Source organism: Tupaia chinensis, unplaced genomic scaffold (genome assembly GCF_000334495.1).
Source record: "Tupaia chinensis unplaced genomic scaffold, TupChi_1.0 Scaffold000317_1, whole genome shotgun sequence".
Classification (NCBI taxonomy): Eukaryota; Metazoa; Chordata; class Mammalia; order Scandentia; family Tupaiidae; genus Tupaia; species Tupaia belangeri.
In genome coordinates this window covers 2,006,029-2,029,969 of record NW_006159810.1, presented here as the reverse complement: position 1 = coordinate 2,029,969, position 23,941 = coordinate 2,006,029, and the positions used below count along the sequence as shown (strand labels likewise).

Below are 23,941 nucleotides of genomic sequence, written 5' to 3'. Positions count from 1 at the left end.
AGGGAAAGCATTTTACCTCTTCATGTTTGCCTTTACTGAGTACCAAAAGCATGCTGGCTACACGAAATAACGCACTTCATTTTGAAGTGTTTAATAACTAGATATGTTCTGTCTTCTTGGAATTCCCTCACTTCACCCTCTGCTTCCCTGGCTCCTTCTTATCCAGAAGTCTTGGTTTAAATATCATTTGCTTAAAAGGACCTTTCCTGAGACCGCAGCTGAAATAAGGTTCCTTTAGAAAACTCTGCTTCTTGCAGTTTGTAATTAGCTAGCTATTTACATGACTGTTTAATGTCTCTATCCCACATTACACTGAGTTCTGGGGGAGGTCAGTGGCTGAGTATCATTTGGTCATGCTGTGTTAACTCCAGTGTCTCTCATAGCAGTCTGGTAAGTACTAAGTACTCAGTATTTATTGAATGAAAATGCTGCTGTTAGAACTTCTCCTAATTAGAGATTTGTTAAAGTGGGAGGTAATGTATGTATAGTGTGGAGGTGAAGGAGAAGAAGAAGGTAGATCAACTTGTGACTTATCGCAAAGTAACTTTTAAGTCAGTCCCTATCCTCTAGAGGCTTTGTGTCACCTTGTGTGCAATAATAGGGAAGATTGGGCCAAGCACTCCTTTAATACCCTATGTTTTGATTCCCTTTAATAATGATGCCAGATATGTAAGCTCATGTGAATGGGTTATGTGACAGCTGACTCCCTCAAAGAAGATTTGAGATATTCCAAATAAACATATCAGAAATGCATATGAACTACACAATAGTATCATTATTCAGAGCTTCTTTAATAGCTGTTAGAAAAATAATCAATATATAATTTATAAATTAAGAGATACTATTTCAGTGTTCTAATTGAAGCATAAAGACAGAAAATTAAAACATACCAAGTTCCATGTGAGTTGAAGTTATTAGATTTCTTTTGATATTTGCTCTTAATACTTTGTACCCTATCTCTTATTGCATCTTGCATAGTAAATCAAGACCCTACATATTGTACAAAAGTGTCCATATACAAACAAGGAAAGGGGAGACAAATGGCTAAGTGAGCAGAAATGAGTATTACCATCCCTTAGTTTCTTTTGTTTGTGTTTATTTTGAAACTCTAAAAAATTATTTTTACACAAAGTTGTAACATATTCAAGGGGTCTTCAAAAAGTTCATGTAAAATATGTAATGAAAAATTGAATCTCAATTTTTTTGGGGGGTACCCAAATAAACATGTACCTTAATTCCATTTTTCTGTGAACCTTTTGAAGTCCCCTCACATAGTTTATTATGAAATGTTGTTAGTTTTGATAAATGAGTCATATTATAGATAGTTATTATTTGTCAAATGTGATAAAAGAGAAATTTAATAGGAAAATGATCAAAATAAATTATTTAACAGCAGAATCATTATTTTGAAGTAGCTAACTTGAATACTGTTTTGTTCATAGATATTTTACAACTTTATAGTGATCATTTTTAAGGGTGTTGCTTTTTTTTTTTTTTCATTCTGATATGATAACACATTTATGTGCTTGAGAAGGAGGTAGAAAGAGAAGTAGCCTTGAGAAGGTCTTGTCACGCTGCTGTCCCCTTCCTCCAGCCCTCCAGCTCATCAAGACCTTGGGCATACATACTCTCACCTTGCGTATTTCAGGTCAGCTGGGCTGGGGATACAAACCCATGGTCAGCCATGTGGCTTCCAGCACCACAGTGCAGTAAGTACCAGATGTGCCACAAGGCTGGTCATGTTCACTTTTTCAAAGCTACTCAAGTCGAATATGTTATGGAGCACACTATCTCATGAGGCAACCTGTTCCGTTGTAGGTTGTTGGATGTAGAAAGAACATGGGCTTTAGAATCAGGGAAATTTAGTTTGAATCTCAGTTCTATCAGCTACTAGCTGTGTTGATATGGGCAAGCAACAATTCTGAAATTCTGATTCCTTTTCTGTAAAGTGGAGTTAAACAAATCTAGGCTTGTTGAAAGGATTTAATGAAGGTATCATATCTCAATTGCTATGTTTAGCATGAAATAGAGGCTTAGTTTTTAACTCCTTCATCTATTAATAATTAGATGAAAATTGCTAAACTTTGAGCACTTACTGTAAGCTAAGTACTTCACATGCAGCAGCTGAATCCTTAAAATCTATGACATAAGTCAGTAGTACCTTTGTTTGTCTTCTGCGCTCTGCAGTGATACTGAGTCCAGTCCTATTACTACATCTTCAAATATTTAGAGACCACTTACCCTGTTTGGTTTTGTTAAGCATGTATTTGTCTCATGACTTTCTTTTCACCTTGCTCGAATCCATGCCTTTTTTTTTTTTTTAAATCAATCAATACAGCTCTAGATATCTGGATCATATAAACAAACATAATGGTGGGCTGACCTGCAGTGAGTATACAGATTGAGGCTGGTGCATGCTCATTGTCCTGGGGGTGTAGGTTTGAGGGAGGTGTTTTAGTCCTCCATTATATTAGTAGCTCTTTATTGGCTCATCGGGAAAGTCATAACACTTCTGCATAGAAAAACATAGAAAAATACATCATGACTGTTCTGACAGCCCAGTAAGATCTTGGGTAGGGAACCCCTTCTCTTGAACAGCTTCCAAGTCAGGATTTTTCCATTCTGTATTGCACATTTGGTTTTTCAAAACCAAATTCAAAGCTTTACATTTTTTAGACTTCACTTTAATTTTAGTTTACTTACCCCAGGTATGTTCAGCCTAAGGATTTTATGTCTTCTCTGTCTTTGCTATCTCATAAATAATGGAAAATAATATAGAGCTATGGACAAGAGTTCAAAGACACTCATTTAAATAGAGCAGCAAACTTACCTACTGCAGTGACATCTAAGTTATACTCCATCCAGATACTTGCACAAATAGTATGGAAAACCATCTTGAAATTTATGTTGGAATATACTATTTTTTTTCCCTAGCTTTGTTAATTGTGTGATCTCAGGCAAGAACTTTAATCTCAAACCTGTGTTTTCTTAACAAGGAAACGGGTGGTGAGGATTCAGTGAGGTACTACATATGAAGTGCTCAGAACAGTGTTTAGAACAGTACGGCACATAAGCACTCAATAATAAACTATTATTATTATTACTTCTTCTATTTAAGAGGTCTCATTATTTTCCAGACTGTAAATATGATTGACAGTTAGTGATCTTTCTTCACTATTCACAAACTATTAGCTTCAAACTCCTTTCTCAGCTTTGGCTAAGGGTTGTATCAAGTTTATATATCTGTAATTTCTTAAATTTGCTTCCCTGCTTCTCCAGCTCCAAGGACTTGAAGCAGTTTGGTCTCCATCTGCAGGCCATGATTATTTCTCTCTGTGCTCTTTCTCCAAGATGTAGGAGTCAGCTTTGTGATTGCAGTTGCTGATTGCTTTAGCAGTGTGGAATTGATCGCATCTAGGTCCAGAGACTCGGGCTCACAGGGAAGTTGTTTTAGTCTTATTCATTAGGCTCAGGTTTCAGTTCTCAATACTTTTCTCCAGTTTTAAACTGTTGAAAGGAGATACCCAAAATACAAGTTAAACAATTCTGTCTCCCTGTGTGATCTCTCAACCTTAGTAATATCCTCTCTGAGCAGTGATTCTCTCAGTTCCTGTTCTCTTAGCGTATTATTGTGGAGACAGTGCAAGGGAAGACAATGTGAAAACCATGTTCTGTCCACTTCTTTTTCTTTTCTTTCTTTTTTTTTTTTTTTTTTTTTTTTTTTTTTTTTTTTTTTGAGAGGTTTTTGCTATAGGGAACATATGCTCGCTGGAAAGACAGAGACAGAGAGACGGAAAGTGAGAAATCACCCACCCAGGGGGGATGACCATGCCGCAATCCCTTCTCCATTCTCTTCTGAGGATCTTGGGCACGCATACACATGTGCCCGGCATGACTTTAAGCCACTGGGCCCAGGACTTGAACCGCAGTCAACTACATAGGAGTCCAGCGACATAGCCATTATGCTAACTGCTGGTCCCTCTGTCCACTTCTTAATAGCCATGTGATGCCAGGCAAGTTGCTTTATCACTTTATGCTTCAGTTTTCTCATCTGCAAAGTTGGTGTTTGCCTTGCCAATTCTCAAAAGGTATCATGAGATAAAGTAAGTGAGATATTCATAAACTATCTAGCGCTGTGCAGTGTAAGGTGGAGTAGTCATCATTTATTTGAATGTAGCTATAAAAGCTTTTTTCTTTAAATGTGTTTCTTCTATGTTGATTTTTCTGAACCTTCTCTTTTTAATACTGGGTCTTTATATTTTTTCTCTTCTGTCATGTTCATCCTGATTTAACCTCATTAACTGCTCCACAGAAAGTCTCTGCAGCCACACTGAATGGTTCACTCTTCCTCCTCGTAAGCTTGTTTCTGTGTAGAGAGGTGGAATTCAGAAGGACATAACTCTTAAGTGGTTCGCTTAGCCACATGAGATCACATCTTTTTATTTTTTTTTAATATATGTACTTTTAAAACTGGAGTCCTAAAAACTATGATTCATATTTTACTGTTAGAAATCTCTTGTAATGAGATATCTTTCTTTTAATTTCCTGTGATATGTCAGCTCTCATTCTTCCTGCTGGGTCATGTAACTGAGTCCAGGATATTCCCCCTGCTTCTTTTGCCTTTTGAAAAGAATTTGTTGGTCAAGGAATCCAGGAGTCATATTTTGACAGAATTAGGTTTTTAATAAGAAAAAAGAATATTCTTTATTTTAGTAGGGTACTACACATGTTTTGTATGGCAAGGCAGTATGTACTTTATGTCTTTAATGCTGTCAATTTTGCTGTTCCCTTTTGTCCCTTCTGTTTTTCTGTGTCTCAGTTGTAACTTGGTTGTGTAATCGTGTAATAGAAGTGTTTCTTTTTAATGAATTAAAAATAAAACAGGTTTTTGAAGAAATGTTTGTTCTTCAAGTTTCAAGTACTATGGAGGAATGTTATAAATATTCTTTTGTGCAAGAGGCACTCCCTGAAATTATCCCTGTAGTAGACAATGGCTTTTGGGCTAGCCCATGGCCTAATGGTTAAGGAAGCTGAATCCCAATGTCAGACCACGCAGTTTGCATCCTGGACCCAGTTGCTTGAAAAACATGCCAAGCGCATGTGCATGTATGCCTAAAATTCTGAAAGGATAGAAAAATGGAGGGGAAGGGATTGTGGCATGTCCACACCCCATGGGGTATGCTTTCTCTGTCTCTCTCTGACGGGTACATATACACTCTAACACAAAATTGAAATTTTAAAAAATGTGATAACTAGACCAGAAAAATGGCTATCCATTAGAAGTGAATATAAAACATTAAACACCTTTAATTTTTTTTTTCCAGGCTGACTACATTTGAGAAAGCATCCAACTTTTCTTAATGAGCCCATTCATCAAATGAAATATATCTGTACTATTTTAAAAGTTTCATTCTTCATCATAGAAAACTTCACTCCTCCTGCCAGATGAAAATGATGACATTTGAGAAGGTTATTGAACTTGTGGACATTTAAGAAGGTATCCCATCAAACCAGTGAACCAAAGAATAAGTATTAAATAGATTCATCCAAAACATTATTTTTTTAAGCCAGGGAATTTTATTTTGGAAAAGAAGAATCTTTATTCAATATGTATTTTTTGAAATTAAAAGAGAGAGACAAGAACAAACTTAAAATAGATAAAGATGTTTAATAAATAAACAGTGTTAACTCTATTCCGATGAGGATAATTTGGTGATGTTAAGTTCTTTACAAATCCCTGACTGTGGTCCTAAGGACAAGATTCTTTTTGGATGGGACTGATAGAAGTAGAACTTTTTATGCGTTAACGCACAGTGATAGGTCATGTCATTATCAGCATGAGTGGCTTAAAAGAGGAAATGAAGCTTTCAACTAAATCCAGAAGTGCAGTCATTTAACTGTTACTTTAAAAACCTCTTCATAATCATTTAAGAAGAATTGACAAGTTTTTTTAAAAAAGATTAAAGAAAGGCAGATGTCTGCAAATAATTCCCCTCCATCAGCCCAGAAGTCTGTAGTGCCTGCAACTCTTCCTGCTGTGCTTCCAACTCCTTCTCCGTGTTCAAGTCCTAAGACGGGACTCTCTACCCGGCTCTCCAATGGAAGCTTCAGTGCAGCATCGCTCACCAACTCCAGAGGCTCAGTGCATACAGTTTCATTTCTCCTGCAGATCGGCCTCACTCGTGAGAGTGTCACCATTGAAGCCCAGGAACTGTCTTTATCTGCTGTGAAGGATCTTGTTTGCTCCATTGTTTATCAAAAGGTACTGTGCATGCTATTTATTCTAGTAGTTTCTCTTTTTAATTTTGTTTCTAATACTTCTTTATAAATGATACATACATAATGAATTAGCACATGTGGATCCATCAGTAATTTATGTCCTGGTTCTGAACATTTTCTGAGGGATCATAAGAGCCGAAAGCCTGAGGTTTCAGAGTCTACCAGTTAGAATTTATAGCCAAGATTTAAAATAACACTATATTTGCTTTAAAATACTGCTATTCTGTTTATCTCTTAAGAGCAGAAAAATCTGCATAAAATCAAGGGCATATAAATCTCCTTTATTTTTAGAGAAATCAGGAAATCTAGGGAGAAAAGCACTGAGATGGCTTGCAAGAAAGATGGGACACAGTAACAATTGAGTCCCAGGTTCACACCTTGGTTGTTTGTTTGTTTGTTTGCTTTAAGGGAGATTTTTGCTGTAGGGTATGTGCACTCACCAGAGAGACAGAAAGAGACAGAGAGACAGAAATGAGAAATCACCACATTGTAGTTCCTTTTCTTCCATTCTCCTCTTGGAATTTTGGTCACACCACACGTGTGCCTAGCATGAGTTTTAAGCCACCGGGTCCAGGAATGAACTGCAGTTGACCACATAAGAGTCCAGCGATGCAACCATTGTGCCTTCTGCTGGTCCTACACACCTTATTCTTTTTAGGTGCCTGTGTTCTACCCTCTCTTTTATACCCATTTTCTTCCCTTTAGATCCTAATTATGTTTTAAAAGAGGATATTCAGAAACTATTGGGTCATCAGGAGAGTCAGAATGCATTTTTTTGCGTAGAAAAACATGCCATGACTTCTCTGATGACCTAATCCTGTCATTTTATATAGGACCACTTAAAAAATAGATAAATCAAACTGGCCTTATTGCCTGTCGTTAAGGGAGCCAGATTCTACATGGCCAACTGTGTGGTTCAAGTTGTGGCCCTGGCAACTTAAGAAACATACTAGGTGCACATGTGTATGCATGCTCAAAATCCTGACACGATGGAAAAATGGAAAAGGGATCGTGAAGTGACCATACCCCACTGGGAGTGCTTTCTCCCTCTCTCCCCTTCTTCCCCTCTGGTGCCTTCATGGCTTTTGGCATTTACAAAAAATATTTATGTAAATCTGTATATTTAGGGAAATCAAAATATATGAAAATTGAAAAATTCAGGATCATATTATTTTGTTTCCCATGCATCCACCTCCTGTCCTGTACCATGCTTTTTTTTTTTTTATTATTCATGATAGAGTGCATGCACCTGAGAGTGAAAGAGAGGAGCATCCTCCACAGGGTTTGATTGTGCCATGATCCCCTTTTCCAGACTCGGATCTTGGGCACTTGTGCCTGTGCGCAGCATGTTTTAGGTTGACTAGGCCAGGGATTTAAACTGTGGTTGCCATGTGCGATCTGGTTTCTCTTGCACATTATTGCTATACCGCGAAGTTAGCTCCCATGCCAGTTTTTAAGAAACTTTAATTAGTAATAATCTTAATTAAATCTTAATTAAACTTATGAACTAGTATTTTTTTTTTATCTTGAAGTATTTACATGGGTTGTATGAGTGGTTATAATTTATTTCGAATGGACCAAACATTTGTTTGAAACAAACTTCTGTACCTTCTGTTTTAAACATCGTATCTCAGTGAAACCAATATATTTTAATTTAGGCTGTTCATCTCACTGTTTACATTTCTGTTCCTTAGGCATTATATGGGTTGTCATTATCTTCTGATATAGAAGTAGTTAACAAGCCAAACATGTTTTACAATTTGTGGAAATGACCTATGTCTCTTTTGTTTTAACAGTACTTATTTATGTAGATGTGTTCTAAAGTAAGAATAACTTACTTCTGTTGATCTGTAGAACCATGAATGTATTTGAGATCATAGAAATTCATAACCAGTATTTTGATGAGTCTCTCTCATTCAGTGTTCAATATTAGGAAATTTCATTTGCTTAAAAACTTTTTTTCATCAACAAAAATATTATAAAATTTTATTTTATATATACAGCATGTTATTTGGAAATATATGTGCATTGTTTAATGGGCAATTGAGCTAATTAACTCTAATTTACTTCTTATTAAAGTCATATATTGCTTAATGATGAGGATATGCCCTAAAAATATGTCATTAGATGATTTTGTCATTATTGTGAACATATACAAAACTAGATGGTATAGCTTACTCCTAGGCTAGCTAGTATACCTTATTACATGTTTCTACTTCTCTTGAATAATACTTAAGAATATGATGACTGGGTCATGTCATAGATACACATTTATTAGAAATTACTGAACTGTTTTACAAAGTACACCTATTCCTATCAGCTCCACATCCATAGCAATACTTGGTATTATCAATCTTTTGCATTTAGCTGTTCTATTTGGTATGTAATAATGGTCTTCTGATTTTAATTTGCATTTCTCTAGTGATGAATCATACTGATCATCCTTTCATAGGACTTATTACTGTTCATGTATGAGTGTGTATGTGTATGTATATGTGCATATATATATATATATATAGATAACCCTCCCAGGGAGGATGGCCATGTTGCAGTCCCTTTTTCATTCTCCTCTTGGTATTTTGGGCATACACACACACACCATGTTTTTTAAGCTGCTAAATCCTGCACTCAAACCACACAGTTGACCATGTGAGATCCAGCTGCCTAAACCACTATACCACTGGCTGGCCCTCTTTTTATTTTCTTTTTTATTTTTTTTACCTTTATTTATTTGTTCCAAGAGAGAAGGACAGAGACAGCTACCCCTAAATGGGCTATAGCATCATAATCCACTCTGCAGTCTCAGTTGGCCTGGATCACAGGCACAACGGATGTCTGACATGCTCAGGGAAGTCCTGGGACATGAACCCAGGATCTTTTTCATGTGGTTCCAGTTATGTTAACACTGTGCCACCACCTGGATCCTCTTTTTAGTTTGTTTGTTTGTTTGTTTGTTTGTTTGTTTGTTTTAGAGAGAGTTTTTTGCTATAAAGTGTGTGCACTTCCCAGAGAGACAGAGACAAAGAGAGAGACAGCAATAAATCACCCCTCCAGAGAGGATGGCCATGCCACAATACCTTCTCCTCTATTTCCCTCTCAGGATTTTGGGCACACACGCACATGCACCGTGTGAGAGTTTTAAGCTGTCAGGTCCGGGACTCAACTGCAGTCAGTCATGTGGGAGTCCAGTGCTGTAACCACTACACCACTTGCTGGCCTCATCATTTTCTTAGCAGTATCTTTTAGAGAGTCAAAATTATTCATCGTGATGAAATCTAATATTTTTAAATAGGTAGCACTTTCGTGTTATATCTGAAAAATATTGCCTAAATGAATTAACAAAGATTTTGTACTGTGATTTCTTTTGGTCATTTAAAGTTTTAGCTTTTACTCTCACCTCTGTGATCCATGTATTAGTTTCTTAGTTTGACATTTAAAAAGTACCACATGGTATTCCTCAAACAACAAATATATTTTCTCACAGTTCTGAAGTCCAGAAATCCAGCATCGGTGTATCAGCAGAGTTGTTTTCTTTAGAGGGCTATGAGGAAGAATATATTCCCTGTGTCTCTCCTAGCTTCTGGTGGCTTCAGGCTTTTCTTGACTTTTAGATGGTTTTGCTTGTGTTTTCACATTGCCTTCTGTTCAAGTCATTTCAGTTGTTGATAACAAAAAATACCTGAGTCTGAGTAATTTAAGAGAATGGAGATTTATTTGGCTCACTCCAAAGGTCCAGGGTCCAGGGGCCACCTGTGATAGGGGTTTTCTATCTCTGTCACAACATGACAGAGCAGGAGAGCGTGGCCTGTGTTCCCTGTGTGTCTAAAGTTTATTAACACGTCAGGAAGTGATCATAGAGTCCCCACCTTGATCACCTCAATCCTAATCTCCTCACAGCCCTATCCTCAGACACCATAGCTAGATTTAGTTTCATCCTTTACAATTGTTCAACACATAAATTGTGGGGAGAATAGTCAAACTATAGCATCTTCCTTTTGTGTGTTTGTGTCTGTGTCCAAATATCCCTTATTTATTCACTTATTTATTTATTTATTTGTTATATTTCAAGTTCTTTTATACAATCACATTATTTAGCTTGCAAAGTGAATATTCCAACATGTGTGCATTTCTCCCCAGTCCAGTTGATAATACTACAAAGTTATCTTCAACAGATAATACCCCATTTCTTTGTCCCATTAATGCTATGCCTGTCTATCAGGACATAGTTACATTGGGTTAAAACTCACCTTAATGCCCTTTTGTCCGGAACTGCCATCTTCCAGTAATTCACCAAAATGATGAACACAAAGGGGAAGAGAGGCACCTGATATATATTCTCTAGGCCTTTTAGAAAACATGAAGTGGTTCCTTTAGCAACATACTTGTGAATCTACAAGACAGTTGATATTGTAGGCATCAAGGGAATGGGTACTGTTCCAAAAGGAATGCCCCACAAATGTTACCATGGCAAAACTGGAAAAGTCTACAGTGCTACCCAGCATGCTGTTGGCATTGTTGGAAACAAACAAATTAAGGACAAGATTGTTGCCAAAAGAATTAATGTGTGTATTGAGCATATTAAGCATTCTAAGAGTAGAGATATAGCTTCCTAAAATGTGTGAAAAACAATGACCAGAAAAAGAAGGAAGCCAAAGAGAAAGGTACCTGGGTTCAACTGAAGCACCAGTCTGCTCCACTCAGAGAAGCACACTTTGTGAGAACCAGGGAAAAGGAGCTTGAGCTTCTGGAACCTATTCCTATGAATTCGTGTCATGACAGGTGTCAAAAAAACTGGTCTATTAAAAATAAAAAAACTCACTCTAATGACTTCATCCTAACTTTATCATCAGCAGAGAAACTTCTCTAAAGGTCACATTTCCAGGTACTGGGATTAGGGCTTCAACCTTTTCTAGGGGAACATAAGTCAGCTCTACAATCTGTTTCAGATTAATTTTTATATATGATGTGAGGTGAAGGCCAAGGTTCATTTCTTTGTGTGTGGTCATCAAATTTTTCCAGGATTATTTGTTGAAAATATTATTTTTCCCTCACTGAATTCCTTTAGTATCTTTGTTGTAAATCAGTGGACCATGTAGATTTTGACCTATTTCTGAACACTATTTTCTGCTTCATTGTTCTATATATTTGCCCTTACAGCAATTCCACATTGTCTTGAATTCCATATTATTATTGAAGTTGGATACCTAAGTCTTCAACTTTTTCTTTTATTTCAAAGTTGATCTGGCCAGTTTGGGTCCTTTTTATTTTCATATGCATTCAAAAATCAGCTCACCAATTTCTACAAAAGAGAAAAGCCTGCTGGCCCATTCTACGCAGTATTTTTTTTACAGTTTTAATTTTTGTGGTTAGCATCTAGCAATACAGTTTTTGGTACACTGATATGGTGTCCTGAAACACTGCTAAACTCACTAACTTTTTTTGAGAATTCATTAGGGTTTCAATCCTGTCTTTAGGGAATAAACATTTTACATCTCGCTTTCAGTATTTCTTTTTCTAGGTTTATACTGGAGATTCTAATCTTGTTCAGTGCTTTGTTCCAAAGGAGAAGCAATCAGTTTTTCACCATTAAGTATGATATAAAATTTTTCAGATGTCCTCTATCAGGTCGAAGATGTTCTCATCCATTCTGAAATAGTTGGTGGAGACGTTTTCTCATGAATGGTTTTATGTTAACATGTTTTTGGCATTTGAGCATTGTCCTCTTTTAGCCCCTTAATATGGTGGATTTTGTTGGGTGTATTTTAAAAGTTAAACCAATCTTGATTCCTGGAATAAACCTACTTGATCATCTTACCTTATTCATTTTATACTTTGCTTTATTCAATTTACCAATATTTCCTTAAGACTTTTCTGCCTGTGCATGAGATATATTGGCCTGTAGTTTTCTTTTGTTACCTTTCACTTTATCATTAGTAATGTTGACCTTATGAAGTTGGGATATGTTCTGTTTTCTGAATAAATTTTTCTAAAATTGATACTGTGTTATTTCTTTCTGAGATGCTTAATAGAATTCATTGGTGAAGCCATATGGCTCAGAATTTTCTTTATGAAAAGATTTTTACTCAATTTTAATTTCTTTTTTTTTTTTTTTAAAGAGAAATTTTTTCTATAAGACACATGTGCTGCCAGAAGACAGAGGGAGAAAGTGAGAACCTTCCCCCCAGGGGGGATGGCCATAATCGCTTCTCCTCTTGGGAATTTGGGCACACACATACATGTTCCTGGCATGAGTTTTAAGCTGCCAGGTTCAGGATTCGAACCGCGGTTGGTCATGTGGGAGTCCAGCATCTTAACCACTACACGACCTGCTGATACCCTCAGTTTTTTGTTTTGTTTTGTTTTGTTTTGTTTTTAAAGAGGTTTTCGCTATAGGACATGTGCGCTTGCCAGACAGACAGAGAGAGGCAGAGAGACAGAAAGCGAGAAATTGCCCCCCAGGGGGGATGGCCATGCCGCAATCCTTTCTCCTCCATCCTCCTCTCATGATCTTGGGCACGCACGCACACGCGCCCGGCGTGAGTTTAAGCCGCCAGGTCCGGGACTCAAACCACGGTCGACTACGTGGGAGTCCAGCGACATAGCCATTACGCTAACTGCTGGTTCCCTTTATTTTATTTTTCGTCTTTAACTTTTTTTTTTTATCTTCAGGCTTAACTTATCTTTAAAAAAATATATTGTTGCTCTAGGGCATATGCACTCATCAGAGACAGACAGACAGAAAGTGAGTAATCATCCCCTCCACCATGGCAGTGGGGAGGAGAATGGCCACACTAAAATCCCTTTTTCTGTACTCTCCTCTTGGGATTTTGGGCACACCCCCACACAAGCCTGGCATGTTTCAAGCTGCCAGGTACAGGACTGGGACTCAAACTGCTGTCGGCCTTGTGGGAGCCCAATGAAATAATCATTATGCCATCTGCTGGTCCCTTAACTTGCTTTTTTAAAAAGTTAATTAATTTTTAAATTTATTTGTGAGAGGGTGAAAATGCTTGCCAGAGAAATTCAGGGGAAAGGGAAGCATCCCTAGAGGGATGGTCATGCAGCAATCCCTTCTCTCAGGATTTTGGATATATGTACACATGCACCCGGCGTGTTTTTCAAGCTGCCACATCCAGAACTGTGCAGTCAGCCATGTGGGTTCCTGCCACCTTAACCTCCACCATGCCATAGGCTGGGCTTTAAGTTGCCTTTTTTAAAAAAAATAATTATTTATTTAATTCCATTTGTTATTATGTTTTAATTTGACCAGAGACAGAGAGAGAAAGAAAAAGCAAGAAAGCAAGCTGCCAAGTCAGGGATTCAAACTGTGCTTGGCCATGTGGGAATCCAACACCTTTAACTATCACACTACCTGCTGGTCCCTAAACTTTCTTCTTAAAAAAATTATTTTCATGGCTAGCAGATGGCATAGCAATTAAGTCGCTGGACTCCCACATTGCTGACCATGGTTCGAGTCCCAGACCCAGTGACTTAGGAATCATGCCTGGCATGTGTGCCTGTGGGCCCAGGATCCCAAGCCGGGAATGAAGGAGAAGGGATTGCAGTGAGGCCATCCCCTGCGGGGAGGGGGTGATTACTCACATTCCCTCACACTGTCTGTCTGTCTCCAGTGAACACATGTGCCCTAAGGCAGAAAGTCATAATTTTTTTTTTTTTTCCAGTTTCTGAGCCAGGTAGGTGGCATAGTGGGTTAAGATGCTGGATCCCACATTGCACGATTTGAATCCCAGACCTAGTGATTTGAAAAACTCGCAGGACATGTGTGAAGTGTGCCCAAAATCCCATAAGTAGAATGGCAGGGAAGGGATTATGCATGATCATGGGGTGCTTTTTCATGTTCTCTCTCTCCTGTGAGCACACATACCCTAGAGCAAATTAGTCTAATTATTTTTTTAGTTTCTTAGAGTGGAAACTTATCATTGATCTGATTCTGATTCTTTTCTTCTCTGAGTGCTGTGCATTTCCCCTTCAAGCTCTTTTATAGCTGCATATCACAAACTTTGGTGTCTTGTGTTTTTATTTTCATTCTGCTCAAAGTATCTTCTAATTTCTCGTGTGATTTCATCTTTGTCCATAGAATGTTTAATTTGGAAGCATTTGTAAATTTAAAAAATACTTTTCTCTTACTGGTTTTTATTTTAATTCAGCAATGGTTCGAGAATATACTTTGTATAATTTCAGTCCAGACCATTTATTATTTGTGTATTTTTTTTAAGTTTTTGTCTTTTACCACTATACATTGAGATCCCTTGCTGAAAATTTATTAAAACCAGTCAGTGGTGATCTAGAAATCGCTGAGAGCTACTACCAGTTAAGTTTACATTAACTGTTGGTGCTGTGCTTTATGGCATGCAAACATATGTCAAAATCTGTTTTCTACTCTGTACAATAAAAATGACTTTCCTTGAACTATTGGGTAAATTACTGACAAGTTTTTAATTAGTTCTATTAATACTCCTTTTATTGGGGTAAAAAATTAAGAGTGTAATGGTATATCAGTTCTATGCTTTATTTAATCTGTTCTCCGGCTACCTGTAATTGTGAAAACTTGTAATTTCTATATTGTAATATTTTAGTATATTCCTCAGGGCATATTTGTTTCTTTATATTAATGATGATTGCATATGTGATTTCAGAATCATAATTTTTAATTTAACTGATTTAAGTAGTTCGGTAATTACTATTATTGCAATAAATGAGTAAGCATGCTTTTATGTATTTCTGTACCCTTTGACAGAAGTATATCTAGTATAATGCCAGAAAGAGCTTATAAAGCAACTAAGGAAGCATGGGGTCTGACCCCAGAACAGTGATTAAAGGAGTTAGATCCCATGTGACCCACTGAGGTTTGAGTCTCGGCCCTGCTGGTTTGAAAAACATGTCAGGTGTGTTGCATGTGTCCCCAAACTCCTGATAGGAAAGAGGAATAGAGAAAAAATAACATGACCGTTCACCATGGGGGTACTTTCTCTTTGTCTCTCTTTGCCTGCTCCTCACCCCCAGCAAATGTACATGATAATTTAAAAAATGGAAAGGGCAGCAGATGGTAGCAGTTAGATCACTGGACTCCCACATAACTGACTGCAGTTCAAGTCCCAGACCTGGTGGCTTGCAAATCACTCCAGGCGTCGTGTGCGTGCATCCTCAAGATCCCAGAGGAGAATGGAGGAGCAGGGATCCTGGCATGGCCATCACCCCTAGGGGGTGATTTCTCATTTCCACTCTCACTGCCCACCCCCCAGCTCCACCCCCGCCAAGCACTTGTACCCTAAGACCAAAAACCTCTCTCTCTCTCTCTCAAAAAAAAAAAAAAAAAGAGGCTTTAAAGAGTAGGGACAGTGAAATTATACAAGGTACTTTGCCATCATAGGACAGGAAAACTAACCAAGAGTATATAAGTATTTCCATTAGGAAAAAATTGTTAAAAGTATTTAGTGATAATTATCTTAAGCAGATGAATACAGTGGCCAGCTTCATAGCCTGGTGGAGAAGGGAAATCAGATCCCATATGGCCTGCTCCGGTTCAGTTCCCTGCCCTGGTTCAGTTCCCAGCCCCTGTCGCTTGAAAAACTTGCCTGCATGTGTGCATGCATGCCTGAAATCCTAACAGGATGGAGAAAGGGTGAAGGAATTCCAGCATGGCCACACCTCCATTGCAGGGTGCTTTCTCTCTCTCTGTTTCTCTCTGGTGAGCATGCATACCTTCTGGCAATCAAAATTATTTTTTAAAAAGAAATGGATAAATCTGGGACCAGTAGATGGCATAATGGTTACATCGCTGGACTCCCACATAGTTAACTGTGGTTTGAGTCCATGACCTGGCGGCTTAAACTCACGCTGGGTGCACGCATATGCATGCCCAGAATCCTGAGAGAAGGGATTGCAGCGTGGCCATCCCCCCTGGGAGATCATTTCTCACTTTCCTCTCTGGCAAGCAGATGACCCTATAGCAAAAATCTCTCTCTTAAAAAAAAAATGAGAGAGCTCTTTCCCGTTATACAAGATAGCAGGCAAAAAGCTGCAAAACATGATACTAAGCAGAAGAAACCTGAAGCCAAGAAGGCTGATGCCAGTGCCAAGGTAAAAAAAGGGTGACCCCAAGGCTAAAAAACGCAAAAAAGGGGAAGCCCCATTGCAGCCAACACTGGTCCTAGTCTGGGGCATCAACATATACTCCCAATCTGCCATGTATTCCAAGAAGGCCATATATAAGAGGAAATACTCGGCCACTAAATCCAAGATTGAAAAGAAAAAGGAGAAGGTTCTTGCTACTGTCACAAAACCAGTTGGTGGAGACAAGAATGGTGGTACCCGGGTGCTTAAACTTCACAAAATGCCTAGATATTATCCTACTGAAGATGTGCCTTGAAAACCGTTGAGCCATGGCAAAAAAAAAAAAAAAAAAAATGTAGGCATGTGGGAAAGCTGCGAGCTAGCATCACTCCTGGGACCATTCTGGTCTTCCTCACCGGACCCCACAGAGACAAGAGAGTGGTTTTCCTGAAGCAGCTGAGCATGGCTTGCTACTTGTGGTCCTCAATTGAGCTCCACTGCATAGAACACACCAGAAATTTTTCATCACCACCTCAACGAAAATTGATATTAGCAAAGTAAAAATCCCAAAACACCTTACTGATGCTTACTTCAAGGAAAAAAAGCTGCAGGAACCCAGACACCAGGAACGTGAGATTTCCGACATGGAGAAGGAGAAATACGAGATTTCAGAGTAGCACAAGGTTGACCAGAAAGCTGTGGACTCGCAAATTTTACCAAAAATCAAAGCTGTTCCTCAGCTCCAGGGCTGCCTGCAATCTGTGTTTGCCCTTACAAGTGGAGTTTATCCTCACAAATTAGTGTTCTAAATTCTTTGCCAAGAACCTAATTAAATAACTGATTTTATATACATACACACACACAAGAAAGAAAGAAATTGATAAATCAAAATAAAATTAAATGTTTTTTGATATAGTTGTAAAAGACTTTAATGTCTTCTCATGTTCCTGAAAAAGAAAGGGTGATACTGTGTAATATGTACTTTCCAAATTAAATTATTTCTAAAGTTTATCTGGGAGAAAAAGTAAGTCAAGAACATTAATTTAAAGTCTGAAAAATAAAAGGGATAAGGGAGGAAAATGTCATAGTAACTAGAATTATATACTACTTAAATAGAAATAGACAAACCTGTGGCGCATTCTGTGTATTTGCCAATAGAAAGGAATCATTTTCCAAAAACTGGAGCTTAAAAAAACAGTTTTAAGCAGTTGAAGAGGCATTAATATAGACTTCCACTTAATACCTGACACCAAGATAAATTTCAGAGGAATTATGGGGCCAGCTCCCTGTCACAGCAGTGACGTGCTATTCAACAGAAGCCGAATGACATGACGACTATAGTTGGAACTCCTGGCTTGGTCTCCCTGCAACAGGCTGGGCTGGAGGAAGGAGCTCAGCATGATTAGACCCTGTAGAAAGTGCTCCCCTCCCCACCACCAACTCACTCTTGCACTGATGTACAAGTACATACTTCTGCATGAATAAAGAAAAAAAAATTTAGAGGGATTAAAAGTTAGATATAAAAACCCAAATGAAGGGGAAAATTAGAATAAAATGGAATTGTTTATCAAGTTCTAGATACTAGAATAACTCATTTTTCAGGTCAAGGAAAACACAAGAGAAAAGAATGGTTTACATAGTATTAAAAATTTAACATATACATGTATAAAAATTAGAACAAGTAAGTTTGGGGAATTATTACAACAAGTATGATGTAAGGTTAATAATACTTTTCTATAAGAGCTCATGTATTGATGAAATACTTATCACAATAAATATTTAATCAAGTGATATCAGAAATAAACTTTACAAAAATATTAAATAAATTAGTACACCAAATTGTGGGAAAATATTCAAAATAGTAGTTTTAAGATAAATATAGTTGTTATTATGTGTCCAATTAGGAAAAATGAATTTTTTTCTTTTATTCCAAGAAACTATCTCTTCAACCAGTAGACTGTTTATATTCGAGTTTTGCTTAAAACTTTGAACAAAACAGTGGTCATTCTTTGAATTTCATCCAGTTTCTTGACACATCCTGAGGGTGGAATAGTGGGGTGGAGTTTCTTTTGTTGTTGTTGTTGTTGTTAGCACAAGTCAAAACGTAACTTCCTTTTCTTTAGAAGCTTTGAAAGACCTTCCAGCATTTACGATACATTGAAATTAGTGCTGTCTTATTATTCTCTTTTCAGAAATGCTTTACAATCAGAAGTTGGCTAAAGGACATATTCTACCTGTTACTACTAAAATGAGCATGATAGATGAAGGGCACAGTAAATGTAATGTGCTTGGATCTTCTTGAAACCTTCTCTCCCACCCCAGTCCGTGGAGAAATTGTCCTCCATGAAACCAGTCCCTGGTGCTGCAAAGGCTGGGGACTGCTGCTGCCAATAATCTGGGTGGTAGTTCCATTGGTGAAATGGTTCGTATCTGTCATCGCTGAAAAGAGAAAGAATCGGGCAGATCTGCACCAGTATCCTCTTCCCTCCTCTTTCGTGTGTCAGTACCTTATTGTACTCAAGCTGCTCCCTCTAGTTCAGACCGTCAGATATTTAGTTTGCAGAGCTGTTTCTTCCTAGAACTGTGCAAAAGGCCAGGTTCTTCCAGAACACTGAAATTCTCAGGTATTTCTCCCTGCAGATACTACGGAATTTGTCTTGTTCCTAAGAGTGCACATTAGGACTTGAGACCATTTTATTGACAAATCTTACAGTGTCTGTATTTAATTTAAAAATATAAGGTGAGGTTAAACCATTGGTTCTCAACTGGAGAGATTGTGACTCCCGGGGAACATTTAACAATGTGCACACATTTTTGACTGTCCCAGCTGGTGAGTGAGCAATACTGCTAGCGTTTAGCGGGTAGAGGGCAGAAATGCTACAGTATGCCGGAGGCTCGCAAATGTTTACCTGGCCTCAGACATAGCAATGCTGGGGCTTTTTAAGAAAGTGAGTAAACTGGTACAGACATAGAATTTTTGAAGTTTGGAAAAATTTTAAACTTCTCATAGTTTTGTTATAGGGTTTTAGTAAATCAGGGAACATGACTGTCTCCCAGATTAAAATCTTCTAAATGTAAGTCATTTGAGATCTTTTAAATAGAATTTCTAGTTTGGCTTGGTCACTTCAGTTTGTTAGAATTATAGTACACAGTTTCCATTATGACTATGGATATAATTAATAAAATGCTTACTCCAAATATAAATTACATTTCTATATCTTCATGTTGTTTTATAAAGCAAAATTAACAACAGACAAGATCACTGTCCTTCAGAGGTGTGTAAACTGAAGGGAGTGTGTTTTTACTGATAAAACCTAAAGAACTGGTGGGGTTGGCAGTCAGGGGACTAGAGAAGGCAGACAAATCTGGGCAGCCAGTAGAATTGAGATTAGAACAAGCAGGCATGACTGATGGAATCAAAGCTGGAGGCCATTTACAAAAGAAGGGAATCAGATTATACTATGATCCCTTCTCCATCTCTCCTTTCAGGATTTTGGGCACACACATATACATGTTGGCATGTTTCTCAAGCCATTGGGTCCGGGCTCAAACTTGTGGTTGGGCATTGATCCAGCTGCCTTAAATACCAGATCATAGAGCTGGCCCATAATACTCTTATTTTCATTTGTTTTTTAGAAAAATTCTTGCTATAGAGTGTGTGTGCTCACCAGAGAGATAAAGACAGAAAGTGAAAAATCACCCCTAGGGGGAACAGCCATGCCACAATCCCTTCTCCATTTTCCTCTTGGGATCTTGGACATGCACATACATGTGCCTGATAGGAGTTTTTAAGTCGCCAGGCCCAGGACTCGAACCACAGTCAACTACGTGGGCGTTCAGTGATATAACCATTACTACTGATCACAATACTCAATTCTTAAATCTCTTTAAGTGTGCTGGATGGTGGTGTGGTAGTAATGCAAAGCTCTGCAAGACTGACTCACTTGGGAAAGCTCTGGATTTGCATCTCAACACCTTCCCCCACATGCTAGGCATGTGCATGCCCATAATCTTGGGCTGGCTGAGGGCTGATTGCAGCAGCCCAAGATGAAGACCCTGGTGGGGGTGTCTCTCTCTCTCTTTCATAGAAGAAAAGAGAAATAAAAATATATAGGACTGGCTCTGTGGTGCAGCTATAATGCACTTCTCAGGAGAAGCTGACTCTCAGATGGCAATTGCAGTTGGATCCGGTCAGCCTGAAAACATGCCCATCACACACACTAGTGCACAAGATCTGATGGGCTGGAGGACTGGAAGGAGGTTTGTAGGTGACCAGACCCTGTGGAGGGTGCTTCTCTCTTCCTCCCACTTCAGGCACATGTATGCACTATCCAAAATAAAGGGGGAAATTATTTATTTATTTATATTTTTGTTATAGGGCACATGCACTTGCCAGAGAGACAGAATGCAAAAATCACCCCCCATGGGGATGATCACACAGCAGTTCCTTCTCCTACATTCTCTCGGGATCTTGGGCATGCATGCACACATGCCTAGAATGAGTTTCAAGCCACTGAGTCTGAGACTCAAACCACAGTCGACCACGTGGGAGTTCAGCAACATAATTATTATTCCATCTGCTAGTCCTGGGAAAAAGTATTTTTTTAATTAAAAAAAAGTAAAATTTGAAAACGTCTTTAAACTTGTGAAGATTAGATTTTAGTAAATACCAAAGCATGTATAAGCAGTGTGCCAACATGCTTATGTTGCTTTGCTTTTGCCTTTTGATTTTAGTATTTATCATATGACAAACTATAAAAAATAGAGATAAAGGGTTTATCTTATTAAAGGGCTGATGTTAATAGCTTTTGGAGTTTTAAGGATATTTTAAAGTAGCCTATGTCAAATACTTTGCAGTTTCCAATGTACATTGACTACACTCAAATGAGTTCCCCACCTTCTTGCTTTCATATTGCTAAGAGCTTAGGAGATACTGCTATGATTCTGCTGCTAATGTGTTAGTTTTCTGAATGAACATCTTAGATGTAATTGATGTAGGAAAGGAAATTGGTAGGCAGCAATTTCTTTTAAGTTATAATGGTGTTTACCAAAAACTGAAAGTATTCTAACTCTGTCTGTTTTTATCTGATTTAAAACATTTGGTTTTAGTTTTGTCCACTTACATAACAGTAGACCCACAGACTATTTGCTAATGTAGCCCAATTTAGGAGTGATTTGGATCAATTATTTGACTGAATGCATTATCTTTGTAGACATGGATTGGATGTAATTTTCAGGTTCTGCCAAATTAGAGCAAAAAGCCCAGCTGTGTCTTTTGTTTTCTAGAAACCAGTTGTCATTCTGTTTTGTTGTCTCTATTCTTTATACTACAGCTGTGTTGCAATGACTTGGTGACATCCTACACTTTTATCTCTACATTTTTTTTTTTCTGAGGCAAAACAGTAATAGGCAGACGTTACTAATCTGGAGGTTCAAACTGGAATTTTTTTTTTTCTTTTTTAATTCTGCTGGATATTCAGGGTAGAACTTTGGTCAGAATAGATAATCCCAAAAAGTTTGAATTACAACAATCAGACAAGGGAATGAATGAATGAATGAATAAAGCAAGCAAGCAAGCTCTGGTTCGTGTCCAAAAAGCAAGTGTTAAATGAAACAGCATTTCAGGGATATTATAACCAGAAATTTCTAGGCAGAAGATTAATAATGCAAGTTAAAAATAAGTTCAAGTTCATAGTGAGTAAATTTCTTACTCATCTAGCCTATGGTGCCTTATGTTTATATATAGAAATAGAATCTTGAAGGTTCTTCCTCTTCAGTTACTTTCCTAAAAATTAGATTTGTTTCTGAAGAATTTATTAATGTTAGATTAGTTGCCCAGTAGTCAACAAAATTTTCAACTAAGTTCCTGTTAAATAGGTTTTATGTGCTTGGGGATTCAGGAGAGAATGAGGAAAGAGAACATCTTTACCCTTGTGGAGCTTGCTTACTATGGTCTCGTTTATGGGTTTTGTTCGTTTTTTCCTTAATTTCCAGAGGGCACATGTTCTGGCTAGAAAGAGAGAGAAAACCCCCCCAATGGGGTGTGGTCCTGGGCAGTCCTTTTTTCTTTCTTCTCATCAGGATTTTGGGCATGCATGCACAGGTACTTCCCAAGTTTCCCAAACCTTAACCAATGTGCGGTGGGGCCAACCCAGGCTTATCTGTAAAAAGACTTACTGTAAAGATTTCCTTGGCATCAAATTAAAAATGACTTTGATATTCAACATTTTTTTTTTTTTTTGAAGAGATTTTTGCTATAGGACAAGTGAGCTCACCAGAAAGACAGAGAGAGATACAAAGCAAGAAATCACCTCCTGGGGGATGGCCACACCGCAATCCCTCCTCCATTCTTTCAGGATCTTGGGCACGCAAGCACTTGTGCCCTGCATGAGTTTAAGCCACCAGATCCAGGACTCGAACTACAGTCGTCTACATGAGAGTCCATTGACATAGCCATTACACCAACTGCTAGTCCCAATATTCAGCATTTCAAATTAAGTACATGTGAAGAAACCTGTGGTGCTGAGAGTATTCTGTTTCTGAACATGGGTTATATAATACTTACATAATCTGTATAAGGGGTCTTCAAAAAAAAGTTCATGGAATATGTATAGTGTGAGAAAGCTATGCATGGATTCAAAATTTTTTGCACCAATATAGTTGTATTTTAACTCCATTTTTCATGAACTTTTTGAAATCTCTTCATACTTACATGTAAAGTTATCAAACTGAAAATTAAGATCACTTTTATACTTCAAATAAACACTTTTTTAAAAAGAAACTGAAATGTACATTAAAACTTCAATGATTGGGGCCAGCAGATAGCATAATGGTGACATTGCTGGATTCTCATGTAATCGACTGCAGTTCAAGTTCTGGACCTGGCAGCTTAAAACTCATGCCAGGCACATGTGCATGCATGCCTAAAATTCCAAGAGAATAATGGAGGAGGAGGGACTGTGGTTTGGCCATCCCTCCTAGGGGGTGATTTCTCACTTCCTGTTTCTCTGTCTCTCTGTCTCTCTTGCTCTGGCCAGCACATGCAACCTATAGAAAAAATCTCTCTTATAAAAACAAAACCAAAAAGGGACCAGCAGTTAGTGTAATGGCTATGTTGCTGGACTTCCTTGTAGTCGACTGCAGTTCAAGTCCTGGACCCGGTGGCTTTAACTCGTGCCAGGTGCGGGTGCATGTGTGCCCAAGATCCCAAGAGGAGAAGGGAGGAAGAGGGATTGCAGCCTGGCCATCCCCCCTGGGGGAATGACTTCTAGCTTTCTGTCTCTCTGCCTCTCTCTGTCTTTCTGGCAAGTGCACGCGCCCTATAGCAAAAACCTCTCCAAAAAAACAAAACAAACAAACAAAAAAAACAAATAAACTTAAATGCACTTGGAATAAAACCTGTACTCTTTTAAAAAGTGTGTAGTTATAAATTATTCATTCAGATAATGTTAAATTGTGAAGCTATTTGTTAACATTCAAAAGTTTTATTTGAGCAAATAAAATAAAAACCTGCAAGCTTCCTACTTCACCTAACATTTTATTGACAGAATTTTAATGGCATAAACTTTAAGCTGTTCACCATAAAGAA

At 38.0% G+C, this 23,941-nt stretch overlaps 1 protein-coding gene across 1 annotated transcript in view; it reads left to right on the top strand.

The window, feature by feature from the left end:
* The window catches only part of PRKD3 (protein kinase D3), a 109,657-nt gene that overhangs the window by 7,603 nt on the left and 78,113 nt on the right, over window positions 1-23,941 (top strand). Inside the window, 1 exon segment of the mRNA XM_006151341.2 lies at window positions 5,325-6,262. Coding sequence (XP_006151403.1) covers window positions 5,975-6,262 — 288 coding nt within the window. The 5' untranslated portion in view covers window positions 5,325-5,974.